The sequence below is a fragment of the Muscardinus avellanarius genome (genome assembly GCF_963383645.1).
Source record: "Muscardinus avellanarius genome assembly, chromosome: 21".
NCBI classification, from domain to species: domain Eukaryota; kingdom Metazoa; phylum Chordata; class Mammalia; order Rodentia; family Gliridae; genus Muscardinus; species Muscardinus avellanarius.
The window spans coordinates 20,834,758-20,852,336 of NC_137807.1; the positions used below are offsets into that span (position 1 = coordinate 20,834,758).

The window sequence follows — 17,579 nt, forward strand, 5'->3', positions numbered from 1 at the left end:
CCCTAACCAACCCCTAACCCTAACCCTAACCCCTAACCCTAACCCTGACCCTAACCCCTAACCCTAACCCTAACCCCTAACCCTAACCCTAATCCCTAACCCAACCCCTACCCCTACCCCTAACCCCTAACCCTAACCCTAACCCCTAACCCTAACCCCTACCCTAACCCCTAACCCCTAACCCTAACCCCTAACCCTAACCCTAATCCCTGACCCTAACCCCTACCCCTACCCCTATCCCCTAACCCTAACCCCTAACCCTAACCCTAACCCTAACCCCTACCCTAACCCCTACCCCTAACCCTAACCAACCCCTAACCCTAACCCTAACCCCTAACCCTAACCCCTAACCCTAACCCTAACCCCTACCCCTAACCCTAACCAACCCCTAACCCTAACCCTAACCCCTAACCCTAACCCTAACCCAGATCAGCGGAGAAATTGTTATTCCTGACCTACAACATGTTCATTACCTGGGGCAGGAGGAGGGGGGAAGACTAGAAGGTAAGACATCCGTAGAAAAGGGCTGTCAGGAAACTGTGTGTGGCCTCAGTGGCAGCCACAATCATTGGTTAGACCCAAATCTTTCAACTTGTCCTCTCGCAGACTAATTTTAGCCAGGTTATAAAGGCATGTGTGCTGGAAAACACCCAGATGATCCTGAACCCAGCAATAGAGGATTCTTTTTCTAGAGCAGCCATCTCAGACTGGCCCAGCTGGAATCGATGCACTTTTAGCTAACTTGGAAGTCAGAGGTCATTTGCTGACCTCCCCACGCCCCATCTACACGCTCAGCCTCAGAGCAACAGAGGAGCCGCAGCCTCAGACGGAAGGCTCTCTGTCAGCTGACACAGCCCTCCCTCCATGAATAATGAGCGTGCTCCAGGCCTGGGGGGACCAACTTAAAGCATCTCTCCATTAATCTAAGAAGGCTGATGCACAGTTGAAGTTTGCAAGTCCCCGGTGCGGGACAGCACACGCTTAACTGTTGCTGTATTCGCCAACTGGCTTGCTGAGCACGTAGACACATTTCCGGCCTGGAAAGCCTGTTAAACTCACATCGAATTCCCAACATGGGAAAATGTGACTGTTCATAATTTGAACAAGTATCTCAAAGAACCGCACCTGGAACTGAAGCACCTCTGTGTCTCTCTCCCCTCTCAAGTGGGTTTGAATTCTAATAGAGAGCTTAGCTTGGAGAAGTATCGTGGACCAGTCCCCTGGCCTCAATCCAAAGCCCTGACCCCAGGTACTAGGACAAGTAAAAGTCAGAGCAGCCTAGGGCTGCCAACAAAGGGAAGACTCTGGGCTGGCCTTGGGGCAGCAGCTGGGACTTTAGCTCTGGATAGGGGACCTACAACCTAGCAATGCACAGACTTCTTTTTGCAGCTGATCAGATAGTATGCTTTGTGCAGTCTTAATTATTTAAGGTGAAGCCTCTTTTTGTTATTGCCCAATATAGAATCTCCCCTGAAGAGCTCAGGGTTGATAGAATCATGAGGGTTGTAATCTCATCAGTAGATAAATCCACTGTAATGGGCTCATCTGGGTGGAAACCTGGGCCAGGTGAGTCCCTAGGATTGTGATTATAGGGACAGTGCTTGTGTCTCTTAATCCTCTTTCTTGTTGGCTGTCTCTCACTCCCAGCCTCCATGAAGTGAACACAGCATGAAGTGAGAGCAAAGTCCCCCCCGCCTCCACTTTCTGATGCCCTGAGCTCCAGGCCCCAGCCTCACATGTACCGAACCCAGAATCTCCAAGAAACTGTGAGCATATAAATCTTCCTTCCCGTAAGTCAACTGCTTTGGATAATAGCATTTGACTTAGATGTGTGGTCATCTGCTTTGGATGATAGCAGTTGACTTAGATGTGTGGTCATCTGCTTTGGATGATAGCAGTTGACTTAGATGTGTGGTCATCTGCTTTGGATGATAGTAGTTGACTTAGACACCTCCATAGGCAAAATTTTCCAGTTTCCCCATTCCTGTGACTTTACTGAAGTCAAGGTTTCAATCTCAGATCCAGGTTATGAGGCACTGAATCAGGACCAAGAACTGCTGAGAATTAGAAAGGGCTTCCCTGGACCAACTTGGGGCCAGCGCTGGTGGCTCATGTCCAGAAGGGCTCACATTTGGCTTCATGCCTGGCCATCACTGGCTTGAAATTTTAAGGTTTTAAACAAAGAAATCCACATTTGTATTCCATCCTGGGCCCCACACATGGTGCAGCAGAGGCTAGGTGGGGCTCTGGGGCACTTTAAGAAACTAAGAGCCTCAGTGGGTTCCCATGGGCCATTTTGCAATGGGAAGGAAGACAGGGAGAAGGAAGAAGGTGGGATGGAGAAAGAAGGAAAACAGGAGAGAAAGAACCACTTCTTTTCCTAACTCAAGGATGCTGGTCTTCCCTCGCCTTCTAGAAAAGCCCTGCTCTGGCTTCATTAGCACATTCCCAGCTCTCCCCATAGCAGGCTCCACTTCCTCCTCCAGTTTCTGTTCTCACGTCTTATCCCCAGAGAGAACATGTCTCTCCCTTGCTAGTTATCAGAGGACGACGTCTTCTGCCTTTAGAACTGCAAAAGAACTGTTTTATTTGTTTATTCTTGTTTCATCTGTCAGTCCACTCACTTCACACACACACACACACACACACACATCAGAATGCAGGTCCCTTGAAGGCAGCTTCATTTTTGAGCTACCCTATCCCTATCCCTCAGCAGTTCGAGAAATCCATGAGCTAGCCTCAGCACCGGATGTCTGCTTCCACCTGGTCTTAGGAGCCTTAGTTACCCACCCTCTTCTCATCTGTATAATGGAAACAAGAAGCCAACTGGAATGATGTACGTACCCAGTGTGGGATCTGGCATGGAATAGGTACTCAGTGAGAATAGATGGATGGATGAATGAATGAATGAATCAATCAGTCAATCAATCAATGAAAATCATGATGGTTGAGCCTCTACAATGCAAAAAGTATTGCTAGGAAGCTGTAGTTTTTAGCTTCCTCCTTCCCTCCTCCTCCTCCTTCTCCTTCTCCTCCTCCTCCTCCTCTTCTTCCTCCTCCTCTTCCTCCTCCTCCTCTTCTTCTATTTTTCTGTTTGTATGATACTGGGGATTAAATCCAAGGGCATTCTACCTCCAAGCCAGGGACTATTCTACCATAGCCTTTTTTTTATATTTTTGTTTTAAAACAAGGTCTTGCTAGGTTGCCGAATGCCTCCCTATATGGCCGAGGCTGGTCTCAGATCTGTGATCCTCCTGTCTCAGCTCCCCAAGTACTGGAATTACAGCCATGGCCGCCATGCTCAGCTTTCTTTACTTCTTATGACTTCAAGATGAAGAAACTGAGGGTCAGAGAGATGTAATGACTTGCTCAAGGGCAGGTGGAAATTAACCATGGGATCCCTAATTGGGCTCAAAATGCGCAGACTGTATGTCTCCAGTTCTCCCCGACCCCAATCACAATAATCCTACACACAGGGACAGCACCTTGTATTCTGTGGACAGTCTACACAGCAAGTCTGAAATACACGACAGATCTATTCTGGGGAAAAAGACCCCGGAACATGCAGAAAGAAAGATATAAGGGCCCAGAGACAGAAGGTGCTGGAAAGGCAGACAGAAAGCTGGAGTTCAGACCAGATTTCCTAGGTGCCCAGGGCCTTTTGTGAAAGATAGATTAGACCAGAGGATGTTCCTGGGTCTCATTGCCTGGGGGAGACAGATGCAGGGGCCTCCTGTGAGAATCAGAGTGAGGGTCGGCCTGGGAGCAGATCCTGCAGGGATGTCCTCCAGACCTTCACCTCCTGGCGGAATCTCACTCCCCCGGGGAGAAGTCTGTCCCCTGCTTCTTGTCACATGTCTGTCCAGTTTGTCACCCACACCCACATGCACAGCCTCCGTGCTCTTTAAGCGTCTATGGTTTGTTACAAACGCTATCTCTTTATGGCCGAATCAGATTCCACTGTGTGTAGGGATCACATTTCCTTTATCCCTCCATGTACTGGTGGGCATCCAAATTGTCTCCATAGTTTGGCCATTGTGAACTGTGCTGCCATCAACATGGATATGCATGCATCAGTAAGAGTATTCTGACTTTAATTATTTTTTAAAAGGTACCAAGGAGCGGTAAATCACATGGAGATCCCATTCCTACTCTTTCGAGAAACCTCTGACACTGATCTCCCTAGCAGTTGGACGAGTCTGCCATCCCACCAAGAGTGTACAGGATGGCCTAGGCCCCGCATCCCTGCCAGCACTGATCACTGCTTGCAGTACTGACGATTGCTATTCTAGCCAAAAAGAAGAAAAAGAATCATGCCATTTGTAGCAAAATGGAAGAAACAAAAGCCGTATGTTGAGTGACAACAGCCAGTTCGAGAAAGTCCGGGGTCCTTTTTTCTCTTATGAGGAAGGTAGAGAAGAATCGAGAAGAGGAGCTTCAGATAAAGAGGAGACAGACCAGGAGGACACTGGCAGGGATGGGAGAGGGCGAACGGATTGAGGACGGACACAGAGAGCGCAATGTTCTGCCCGTGCATGAGGGCATCACTTCCAACCTCCCTGATGCTGGTAGTGATACAGGGAGGAAAAGAGCCACGCAGAGGGACACCCAGCAAGGGCTGTGTGCACGGACGGGCGTGTCACTTTGAATCTCACTATGTTGTATAACTGCAAAGCACTAATAAAATAAGATTGCTTTCCAAAGCAATCTCTTGCTATGGGAGTGAAAATGGCCCAGGAGCCTTGCTTACTGGCTGACGGTCCTGACAGCCACTGCCATCCATCTCCATGAATACAAACGCTCGGGGGTTCTGCTCACGGGAGAGCCAGTCCACGTGGCTCGCAAGTTAGGGCAGCAAAGTGACTCTCTCGTGACGCTCTTAGAACTGGACGAGGGGGCCGCGGAAGGGGGCCCTCAATGTCATCCTGGACCACAAGCAGCAGCGACAAGGCTCTCTGGCACTTCTCCAGGAGCGTGGCAGCTGTGCAGACCAGCGGGAATGGCGGAGATACCCGGGATGTGCGTGAAAGTCACTTTTCAACAACCAAAGACGACTTGTTAGAGAAAGCTCAATTTTGAGGCAAGAACACGAGATTTGAGAGCCCAAGGGACTTCTGTCTCCCTGCTGCCTAGAGCGAACAACTTTACGGGGAAATTCGCAGTTACACATCTTTGAGCAGCCACAGTCAGCCCAGCTGTGCATCAAAGGAGGAGTCTGTACATGTTTTCAAATTACGTGCTAAAAGTACATTCTAGCCAGGCGTGGCGGCGCACATTTGTAGCCCTAGAACTTGGGAAGCTGAGAAAAGGATCGCGGGTTTAAGGCCAGCCTTGGTAAGTAACTTCACGAGGCCTTTAGAAACTCAGTGAAACCTATTTCAAAATAAAACAGGGCTGGGCTGTGTCGCTCAAAGGTAAAATGCCCTGGGGTTCAATTCCCAGTAACACAGGAAAGAAAAAAATACTAGCGCACTACATGCACGCCCATGTTTATAGAGGCGCAATTCACAAGAGCCGCACTATGAAACCAACCTAAGTGTCTGTCAACAGAAAAATGGATAAAGAAAATGTCGTGTAGACGCAGAAGGGAACTGTGTCCGGCCACCAAGAGGAACGGAAACTATCTCACTGGCAAGGAAAGGTGGAACTGGAGATCGTGGTGCTGAGATTAGCCAGGCACAGAGAAGCAAGAATGACAAGTATTCTCTCATAGTGGAACCCAGAGAGAAGAAAGGAAAGAAAGGGAACCTCAGAAAAATGGAAGAGAGACCAGCAGCCGAGAGGTGGGAGAACAGGGAGGGAGAAGGAGAGGGGAAGGGGGCTGCAGGGGACGGAATAGGCCCAGTCATGTGTTTTCCATACAGGAATATATCATGGCGACTCCCATTACTGTGGGTAATTATTTTTTCAGTACTGTGGATGGAACCCAGGGGCATTCGACTTCCGGGCTATGCCCCCAGCCCTATTTTTATTCTTTATTTTGAAACAGGGTCTCACTGAGTTGCAAAGGGCCTCGCTAAGCAGCTGAGGCTGTCTACGAACCTCGATCCTCCTGTCTCAGCCTCCCGAATGCTGGGATTACGAGCGTGCGCCACCATGCCCCGGCTTTATTGTGTGCAATTTTAACACACCGATACAAAACATGTAACTTGCAGAAGGAAGACTTATTAAAGATGACACTAGGCCGGACGTGGTGGCGCACGCTTGTCATCCCCGCGCTCGGGAGGCGGAGACAGGAGGATCGCGCAGGTTCGAAGCCAGCCACGCGTGCTGGCTTAGGAGACCCCGTTTCCAAATAAAAATGTAAAAATAGGTCTGGGAGTGTAGCCCGGAGGTAGAAGGGCTTCCAGGAACCCCAGTACCACCAAAAAAAAAAAACAAAAAAAAGATGACACTAGTGTAGCTAGGTGTGTGTGTGTGTGTGTGTGTGTGTGTGTGTGTGTGCATTATATAAGTTTTACTTTTCTTTCTTTCTTTATTTTTTCCATTACTACTCATGGAAGAGCCAATCTAAGTGTCTTGCAAGTTATAGCGACAAAATGAATTTGTAAAAACAGATGAGGCTTCGCAGAGGACATCAGTAAGTAGCTGAGGCTGACCATGAACCTGCGACCCTCCTGTCCTGTTTACAGGCGTGCGCCACCACGCTCAGCACACGATTTACAAAATAAAAATCAGCATGAAAAGCCAGGCATGGTAGCACATACTTGTAATCCCAGTACTTGGGAGGCTAGGACAGGAGGATCGCAGGTTTGAGGCCAGTCTCAGCAGCTTAGCAAGACCCTTAGCAACTTAGTGAGACCCTGGTTTTTTTGTTTTTTTTTTTTTGGTGGTGCTGGGGTTCCTGGAAGCCCTTCTACCTCCGGGCTACACTCCCAGACCTATTTTTATATTTTATTTGGAAACAGGGTCTCTTAAGCCAGCGCGGCTGGCTTCGAACCTGCGCGATCCTCCTGTCTCCGCCTCCCGAGCGCGGGGATGACAAGCGTGCGCCACCACGCCCGGCTGAGACCCTGTTTTAAAATAAAAAGTAAAATGGGGCTGAGGGTATAGCTGAGAGGTAGAAAACCCCAGGGTTCAAATCCCAGTGAGAGAGAAAGAAAAAGACAGAGAGACAGAGAGGGGTGGAGGTAGACACACACACGCATGTGTGCGCGTGCGCACACGCACATAGAAATAAGCATGAAAACCAAATAGATCGAGTCACTGGTAGTGCCTCCCACCAAACTGGCTTTCTTTCAGACTTTTCTGCCTGTGTGTGGCATCTCTGACAGATGCTCGCCTCGTCCCATTGGCTCAAGCAGATCCAGCTGTGCGCCCGCTCCGCCTGCCTGGCCCATCTCGCACCACGCCCCCTGGCTGGGCAGGAAGTACCGGCATGAATGGCCAAGGTCCAGAGGGGAAATTCAGCAGACCCTGCTTCTGTCTCTTACACCTGCTAATTTGCTGTAACCTTGAAGTGACCTTGAACGTTCTTGGCTCTCAGAGGAGGCGAAAGTCCTCCTAGAAACCGCGAAGGCTGCACTCCGAGGTCTGGGTTTGGACCACTCTTGCAGCAACACAGAGCAGCCTCCCCACAGAGGAAACGCACCGGGAAGGATGCGTTTCGGGTGGAGCCCGCTCAGGTGCGGGCAGGGGTGGCTTGCGGGCGCTGGGAGAGAACCTATCTGTAGGTTCCTCGTTCAAAGTATGCAAGGAAAATGCCTTTCTCTGCTGCCCTGGAGGCTGGGATGGGGCTAAGAGGCTGCAGCGAGAGAGGCGGTCGTGAGCATTCGGGAGGCTGGGACCGGAGGATCGCGGTTCGAGGACAGCCTCCGCTACTTAGCGAGGCCCTTTGCAACTCAGCGAGACCCTGTTTCAAAAATAAAAAGACTAGTGCCGGGCGTGGTGGCGCACGCTTGTAATCCCCGCGCTTGGGAGACGGAGACAGGAGGATCGTGCAGGTTCGAAGCCAGCCGCGCTGGCTTCAGAGACCCTGTTTCAAAAATATAAAGTAGGTCTGGGAGTGTAGCCTGGAGGTAGAAGGGCTTCCAGGAACCCCAGTACCACCAAAAAATAAAAATAAAATAAATAAATAAATAAATAAATAAATAAAAATAAATAAATAAAAAGACTAAAAAATAGGGACGGGGCTGTCACTCAGAGATACAATGCCCCTGGGTTCCATCAGTACTGCAAAAACAAAACAAAACAAACCAGGCAGTTGTGTTTCCCAGATAAACAACACACAAGAAAAGAAAAGGAGTCCCTGGGAACAGGGCGCAGTGGCCACCTGCCGGGGCTGGACTGCCCGGGTCCCTGTGCTGGGCTGGGGCACCTCAAACTCCTTCCCGCTGAGCAGCCCACCCTGGCCCGTAAAAGCCCGCGATGGCAGAGGAGATGCTAGGATGCAGTCTGTCTTCCAAGAGAGGGCAGGAGCCCTGGCGCTGAACTCGTGTGGTCCTGCTGACCCCCGGCCTCGAACCTGCGTTGATGGGTCAGCCGTGGCGTTTGTAACACAGCACCCAGGGCTCGTCCACGGCAGCGCGGGGCTCACCAATCGCTCGTCCACGGGCTCACTTCTCTCCCACCGCCCTCCAGGGAGGCGGAAGGTCGGATACGCAGACCCTGCGACCCGTGGGTCAGCAGGAATGGCCGCATCCGGGTCCTTCCATGCGGCTCAGCCTAAGAGGACTTTGCTCACCTCACCGGGGAGGGAAAAGAATGAGGGTGGGCACTGGCTTGTGCAAAAGCACACTGGGTCTCTTACCAGCCATTTCACCTCGCCTGAGGTGTGGCGAGCCGCGCCCGGGGGCTTCAGGGCCAATAAGGGGACATTAAAGGCAGCAGGGTGGCATCTTGCCTCCCCCCATCCAAGGCAGCCAGCTGTGCCCCCGACCCCAAAGGCCCTTGGGTCTCCCTGAAGATGGAGCCTCGGGTCTGCTACTAAAGACCTCGGAGCCCTGGAGGCGCAGCCCGCCCACCCTGCATCCCCAGCCCGCCCGCCCCACGCAGGCCACCTCTCTGTGTCACTGTCGCTGGACGCCACCTCTTCCAGGGCCGCCTGCAGGTCGGCAATGCGCCGGATGGACGTCTCCAGGTCCGTCTGCAGGGTTTGCCGCACGGCCGCGAGCTCCTCCACGTACTGCTCCTGCGGACACAGACCACAGGTTCACACTGGCTCCGGTAAGATCCCCACCCACCCGGGAGTCCTGGGGGGAGGCACGCCCCTGCTGGGCCTGCGGCTCTGAGCATCTATTACACAGGGCGCGCACAGCAGAAGCACCTCGGGTTCAGACAGATGTTCCGTGATCTCTAGAGGAGATGGGTCCTCAGGGCTTCCAGGAATGGCCCGGGGACACCCAGCTCGCCGTCCAGGCTGGGGAGCCTCTGAGCTCTGAGTCTCCACACACGTCGCTGGTGCAGCGGGTGCCCGGCCCACCATAGAGAGGTAAGTAGCATGCAAACCCAGCCGGGTCCCAGAGGCTGCCCTCGGAAGCTGAGTCCTGGGGCGCCCGGGGCTGGCGGCAGGGGCAGCGCACAATCGGGAAGGTCTCTTTTCAACGGTCACCCGGACGCCCCCACCTGTCTGTCCTCAGAAGCAGCAAAGGCGAAGACGGAAAGCCCAGAGGAGCCCCCAAGACGGACATTTTTAGAGCACCTTTGATTTACAGGACCGCGTGGAGCATCTGTGGCCTCGGACATTTATTGAGCGCCTTTAGTTTACAGGACCGTGTGGAACACCTGTGATCTTCATCACTCTAGAGCCTGGCAGGGGGGGTCCCGATGATCACCCCACTCCACAGAGGGGAAACTGAGTCCTTCCGTGGTAAAGACCTAACAGCAGTGCTGGGACGTGAGCTTAGTCCATCTGACTCCCCTCTCAGTGCTCATCCTCCAAGCTCAGTACGCCCTGATAGCTAACTGGATTTTATCCTGACTCTGAAAAGAATCTCTGACCTCTATTTACAACCCATATTTTTCACATCCTCACCCTTTATCTATTTGATTTTCTTGCGTGGTATTGGGGTTGAACCCGGAGGCATTCTACTTCTGAGCTACACTCCAGCCCTTATTTATTTATTTATTTATTTATTTATTTTATTTATTTACTTACTTACTTATTTATTTTGTCGTACTGGAGAACGTACCCAGGGGCATTCTAATTCCGAGCTACAGCCCCCAGCCCTATATTTTATTTATTTATTTATTTATTTATTTATTTATTTATTTATTTGGTACTGGGGAATGAACCCAGGGGCATTCTCCCTCTGAACTATACCCCTATTTTTTATTCTTTATCTTGAAAGAGGGTCTCGCTAAGTGGCAGAGGGCCTTGCTAAGTTGCCAAGGCTGTCCACGAACCGCGATCCTCCTGTCTCAGCCTCCCAAACTAGGATTAGAAGCGTGCGCCACATGCCCAGCTCTCGGCCCTTTTTATTTTTGGTTTTTGAGAGTCTCATTAAGTTGCTGAGGTTGGCCATGAATCTGCGATCCTCCGGTCTCAGGCTCCCAAGTACTGGGAATACAGGCATGTGCCATACATCCAGCTAATCCCCACCCTTTAAGGCTGTGACAGTCGATGAAGGGCGATCTTGTCCCCAGACATTCAGGACTGGGGACATTTGGCCATGTCTGGAGACAGTCTTAATGGTCACATCTTGAAGGCTGTTCCTCTCATCTTGTGGGTAGAGGCCAGCGCTCCTGTCGCCTGTCCCATAACGCTTAATGCAGCATCTCCACAAAGAACTGTCAAGCCCAGCCGTCAGCAGTGCTGAGAACCCTGGGCTAAACCCCAGTTCCATCTTCTGGAAATTAATTCCACAGGGTTGGGGGAGAAATCAAAGGCCAAATAAAACTCTGTCCCCGAGGCTGCTGGGAGCGGGGTTGCTGATGACCCGGAGCAGCTGAAAGCGGTCTCATCCCCAGCCATGGGGGCAGTCAGGGGAGGCACAGGCCCCACTCTAGGCAGGTAGGGAAATCACAGCTTGCCACAACTAGGCAGATATTAACTTGAGAAAATGGACTGTGGTGATGGAAAAGGCCTTGGTGAGAAATATCGTGCCCAAATATATGCCCAGCAGACAAACTCGGGACAGCCGGGGGCGTTCATGGATGGGGGTTCATGGATGGGGTTCATGGATGGGCATTCATGGATGGGGGTGCAGTGGGGTGGGGGCTTCCCTCCCAAGCTCTCCATTGGAAAGTCTATTTTGGTACCATTTTTTAATTTTAATTCTTTTTTTTTTCTGCAGTACTAGGAATGGAACCCAGGGGCATTCTACCTCTGAGCTACACCCCAGCCCTATTTTTTATTCTTGACTTTGAAACAGGGTCTCACTGAGTGGCAAAGGGCCTCACTAAGTAGCCGAGGCTGTCTGTGAACTGCGATCCTCCTGTCTCAGCCTCCCAAATGCTGGGATTATAAGTGTGCTATGCCCAGCTTGGCACCTTTATTCATTTATTACTTATTTGTTTTTAATTTTAATTTTTTGTGGTACTGGGGATGGAACCCAGGGGCACTGTACCTCTGAGCTACACCCCCTGTCCTATTTTTTTTTTTTTTCGTTTTTTGAAACAGGGTCTCACTGAGTTGCAAAGGGCCTCACTAAGTAGCCGAGGCTGTCTGTGAACCGCTATCCTCCTGTCTCAGCCTCCCGAATGCTGGGATGACAAGCGTGCGCCACCACGCCCGGCTCGGCACCGTTATTTAAAGGAGCATACACACACTAACAATGGGAGAGGAGCGGAGAGGGGAGGGCTGAGAATCAGTGCGGTGTCCTGTTCCTCATTGAAGGCACCGGCTGTGTGGCCAGGAACAGTTCTCAGCCCATCTCTGGGCCTGGCGTTAAACCAGGAGCCTTCTCCCTCCAAGCTACACCTCCAGCCCCCCTTTATTTTTTATTTGGAAGCAGGGTCTCACTAAGTCCCTGATGGTCTAAGTAGCTGAGGCTGGCCGTGAACCTGTGATCCTCCTGTCTCAGCCTCCTAAATTATAGGCGTGCACCTCTGCACCCAGCTGGGCCTGGAATCTTTGGTCACCCGGAGCGAGGAGGGCGCAGAGCTGGGATGTGAGCATTGGTCTCCCCGCCGCATGGTCTCCCCGCCGCCTCTCCGGCTGCTGATATTTCTGTGGGAGGGAGGCGTGCACCCCAGCGCGGGAAGGGAGGCCTGTGGCTCCCCGTGGTGAGGGCACACTTGGTGTCCCTTGGCCGATCGATTGGCTTGCCCGCTGCTGTTATTATATGGTTGCACCTTTCAGAGAGATTCTGAGTCTTTTCAGTTCTAAAAGGAGAGAGAGACCTGGCAGATGCATGCTGAGAGGGGCTCAGAGATGAGGTGTCCCGGGGGAGGCCCAGGCAGCGTGAGGAGGGGCTGGCGCTGCTGCACGTTAGCTGAGCACAGCTTCCAGCTGTGAAGTCCCAGCACTGACAGGGAGGGACCTAGGGAGGTGGAGCCCCAGGCTGCAGGCCAGCAAGCTGTCAGAGGAAATAAAAGACAGCCAGGGACAGGGAAGGGGCGCTCACCCCAGGACGCCAGCAGACATCAGCTCACAGACACACTCAGGAAATGTTCTGGGTCTGAAATCCCAGCAGCCCACAGGGCCGCGACTCCCCATAGAGGTCAGGAAAATGGAAACAGCCACCTTCTTCCAGGTGATGTGGCAGCCGTGTCTTGGTAAGACAGGGGAAAGGAAGCGCCTTAAATCTTAGGAGTGTCCTGCTTACTGGGTGCTGGGTGCTTAAGTGACTAGTTGCTTCAGAGAAGAGGATACTGAGGCCAGGGGAGCAGCTTGGCCTGAGGGCAGGCAGCTGGGAGGCTCCCCCCAAGTTGGGCCGAGCCTCCCGGTGTTGGGGCTCCCAGCTGAGAACTGTGGAGGTGCAGGGACTGAGGAAATGGCAGCGGTCGCCCGCCCTGGCTCTGCAGGGTGACCCTTGCCCACGTCAGGGTCAACACAGAAGCAGCAGATGTCAAAAGACACAGCACCAGTCTTAGGGAGGACCGACTGGGCTGGGAAACGGGGCCTCAAGAGCCAATCAAAACCATCATCTCACAGCCATGAGAAGAGACCCTGGCTTCCAATCCAAGTCTGTCGCTCAAGGGCTGTGTGACCTTCAGCCAGTGGCTCACCCTCTCTGGCCCTCTGCTGTGGCGCTGGGGAAATGGAACAGCAGTTGTCTCCCTTGAGAGGAGCCAAGGGGCTTAGCAGGGGGACCGTTCCCACCCGCCAATGGCAGTGTGGCTGTTTTGTGCTACTAGGGCGAGGAGGAGGCCTGCTGAAAGCCAGGGTGGCGTGGGGAAGGGGCAAGCTAGCCCATGAGCCAGAAAGCCATCGCCAGACAAGGGCCCGGGGACCACGGGGTCTGATCTGCCCTGCGCACCCACGCTGCGCCTGCCCCGGAGCTCGGGAGCCCGTCAGATTCGGTGGAAACGCCCCGAGAAGAACCGGCAGCTCTACCTACACCCGTGTAATCAGCAATCAGCGCGTCTCTCCTGCCTGGCTGATTACAGAGCCTTCAGGGCTGCAGGAAACAGTGTTACCCGATGGTGCTCTGAGGGACGAGGAGGGGCCGCCCAGGGAGAAGGGTCCTAAACAGCAATGGGTAGGGCGTGAGTAGCCGTCTTCTGACTCCTAGCCTGGGGGAACACGGAGGGGGCGCAAGGGGCCATGTGGTCCCACTCACAATGCCAGGGCTGGGTGGCGCTCCTGAGGGCTGGGTCTGGCCCTCTCTAGACACTCAGAGCACGCGGAAATTCGGGTGGTGGAGAGATATCAGGATACAAAAGTCTTTATAATTAGATGTACGCATAGCACAAATCCAAAGATGCTCATCATGTGTTAAGACTGATAGAAAACTGCTGTAATAGACACACAACACACGCAGGCACGCACACATATACACACACACATATACACACGCACGCAAACATATACACATGCACATACACACATATACACACACGCACGCACACATATATACACGCACACACACATACACACATATACACACACATATACACAAGCACGCACACATACACACGCACATACACACATACACACATGCACACACATATACACACATGCACAAACACATATACACATGCACATACACACATATACACACATGCACACACACATATACACATGCACATACACACCTATACACACCTATACACATGTGCACATATACACACATATACACACATACACACATGCACACACATATACACATGCACATACACACGTACACACATATATACACACATGCACACATATACACACATACACACATATATACACACACGTGCACACATACACATATACAGACACGTGCACACATACACATATACACACATATATGCACACATATACACATACATGCCCACACACATATACACACACATATGCATGCTAATATAGAGTCTGTATTCATCTACTGTCCAGTTCATACATCTATTTGCTCAATGAACATGTACTGAGCACCTGCTGTGTCCCGGCCCTGATTAGACAGGCACAGCTCAAGGCTGTAGGGTCGTGGGTGGCGCAGAGTGGACACTCCACGGGAACCTCATCTCCCTGTGGGCCTGGGGCTGGCGCCAGGGTATGTTTTGAGATGGAGCAACCGGTGTGGTCCTCTGACTCTCAGTGGTGACCGAGGTCTCCTGTGCAGTATAATGTACTTCCTGTGTACACAGGGGAAGACAAGGGTGCGCAGTATGAAGGCACCATGTACCTTCGCTGGGCTGGAGAGAATCGGGGTCCCAGGCGTGGCTGCCGGGCTGTCCCCCCAGGAGGACCCCTAGGGAGCTGGCCTGGTGGGAAGCAGTTCAGATGATAATTAACAGCTGCCATTAAGATAATCTCTTTTCCTGTTGTTCAATTAGAGGCTAATATTTAAAGCTGTTGTTTGTGGGTGTAGAACATTTCGATCTTCTGCCTGCAGATGCTCAGGCCTCCCCTCTCCTACATCAGGAGGTGCCCCCCCGCCCCGGGGACCCAAAGCTCAAGTCACCCACGCCCTGCTGTTTACACCACAGAGCAATCCACCTCAAAACAGCCCCCGCCACCGAGAAAATCCATCGCGTTATTTTCTTCTGATTCGGGAAAGACAAACAGAAACTTCATGGTATGTGTAACTGTGTACACACGTCTGTATACACAGATACACCTGCAAATATCCCTGGTGTCGTGCTCGCAGCTCCCTTGATAAATATTACATGTTTATTTCTCAGCCTCTTTCTGATGTGTGATTAGCAAAACTTTTTTTTGTTTGTTTTTTGTGTGTTTGTTTGTTTTGGTGGTACTGGGTGGGGTTCCTGGAAGCCCTTCTCCCTCCAGGCTACACTCCCAGACCTTTTTTTATTTATTTGGAAACAGAGTCTCTTAAGCCAGCGAGGCTGATCCTCCTGTCTCCGCCTCCCAAGCACGGGGATTACAAGCGTGCGCCACCACGCCCGGCTATTTGTTTGTTTTTATTTGTGGCACTGGGGTTGAACGCAGGGGCATTCTATCTCCAAGCTGTCCTTTTTCTTAGTCTTTGTATTTTTTGAAACAGGGTCTCACCGAGTTGCAAAGGGCCTCGCTAAGTAGCTGAGGCTGTCCGCGAAACCGCGATCCTCCGGTCTCTGCCTCCTGAATGCTGGGATTACAAGTGTGCGCCGCCATGCCAGGCCTGGCAAAACTTTTTTGCTTCAACTAAAAAACCAAATGGACTCACATCGCGGGCACACCGGGGTATCAAAACACCCCCAATATATCAGGTCTTTTCATACGCTTAATATGTTCATGACGAATAGTGAAATACACCATAAATATTGCATAAACAATATTCTTACTTATGTTTCTCACATCGAGAGGTGCTGTACGTGGTTAAATATCTTATCTCAATATTTATAAGAGCCCATAGAGCCGGGTGCCACAGAGACCAGACAGGAGCCCTTGAGAGCCCAACAGCCCAGTCGCAGCGATCGTGATTTCCCCTAAGTTGGGTGATGCCACAGGATTTTTATTTTCCCTTTTACACTTCTCCAGATACTCGCCAAAGAATATGAAATTAACCGTATGATCAGAAAGCTACAAAGCTTTAGCTTTTAAAAAGGAATAAAGGGCATTACTCCTCTCACACTGCAAGACAACCCCCGCGTCACCGGCTGGATGCTAAGAGGCCTCTTGGCAGATTCCTTCTCCCCGTCATACAGAGTAGCAGCTGAGGCCCAGAGAGGTGGAGTCATCGGTCCAGGGACACACAGCCAAGGAGTGATCGTGGACGAAGCCCACGTCTCCTGGCTCCAGCCCGCAGCACTCTCTCTCTTTACCTCTAACGGTTCCTGCTCCGTCCACAGACCTCAGCATCCCGGGGGGCGAGGGAGTCTTCCCAGAAAGGGTTCTAAGGAACTGTTACTGCTCCATTCAAATTGTCCAAGGGTCACGTGGCTGGGAGGATTATGCTGCAGAGGAAAACTGAGGCCCCATGCATTGGGTCTTGGCAGGAGCTCCCAGGCCACCTTGAAATGGAGAATCAGCACCTGATATTCAGGCCCGTTCTGGGAAAGGAAAGAGTCGGGGTAGCCCTCAGAAAACCCCACAAGGCACACATCAGATTCTCTTACGTAAGACTGAAAAAGAGCCCGCCTTCCAGCAGGACCGTGAGGACGCGGTCCTTACTCTGTGAGGCTGCTCCTCTGAAATATGCCACAACTTTGTTTTATTCTATTTTATGATGAGATCAGAGAGAGGCTCATCAAAGATGTTATTCTGGGATCTTCTGTTGCTATCATCGAACGCCCGAGACAGGATGATTTATATAGAAAAGAGGTTTATTTTGGGCCCACGGTTCTGGAGGTCGAAGAACACGGTGCGAACATCTGTGTGGCTTCTGGTGAGAGCCACATGCTGCTACAAGCATAAAAGAAAAAATGGAAAAACAGAAGAGGGAGCAGACACGTGCAGAAGAAAAGCATCTGTGAGAGAGAAAGAGAGAGAGGGGAGGAGCCGGGCTGTCTCTATGACAACCGCTCTTAAGGCAACCCACCCTTAAGGATGCATTCACGCCCTTGAGAAAAAGCCTCTTAAAGACCTGACCACCTCCTAAAGGTCCCACCACCTCTCAGCATCATTATTTGGGGTGGGTGGGGAAGAAACATGAGCTTGGGTGGGGACAAACCAGATATAAACCATGGCCAATCCCAAACACACTCAGCTATAAAGTGTCAAAGTCAAGCTAAGGCGTGCATCTCTAAAGGGTCAGCAAATACCTGGCAGTTCCTCTTTGCCCTTCCTTCACCTGTGGCAGGCATGTCTAATCAATCACTGCACAGACCCAGGCAATCAGAGCCAGAGACTGTTCTCTGAACCACTGAGTTCCTTCCTGTGGCAGGCATGTCTAATCGATCACTGCACAGACCCAGGCAATCAGAGCTAGAGACTGTTCTCTGAACCACTGAGTTCCTTCCCAGCGTGGCCCCACGCTTCATCTGCCAACCTGGACAGGAACTCCTGGCTCTGCCAGGCTTAGCATTTCAATCCTCTTGGCAGTGCTTCCTTCATCCTCAAAGGAGATCCTTATATGGATAGCCCCCGACTTGTGATGACTCAACAT

At 51.6% G+C, this 17,579-nt stretch overlaps 1 protein-coding gene across 1 annotated transcript in view; it reads right to left on the reverse strand.

Moving 5' to 3' along the window:
- MYO18B (myosin XVIIIB) overlaps window positions 1-17,579 on the reverse strand; it is a gene marked incomplete at both ends in the record, with an annotated part of 248,379 nt that overhangs the window by 30,524 nt on the left and 200,276 nt on the right. The window contains one exon of the mRNA XM_080717797.1: window positions 9,000-9,130. Coding sequence (XP_080573923.1) covers window positions 9,000-9,130 — 131 coding nt within the window. The remainder of the gene's footprint in view (window positions 1-8,999; window positions 9,131-17,579) is intronic.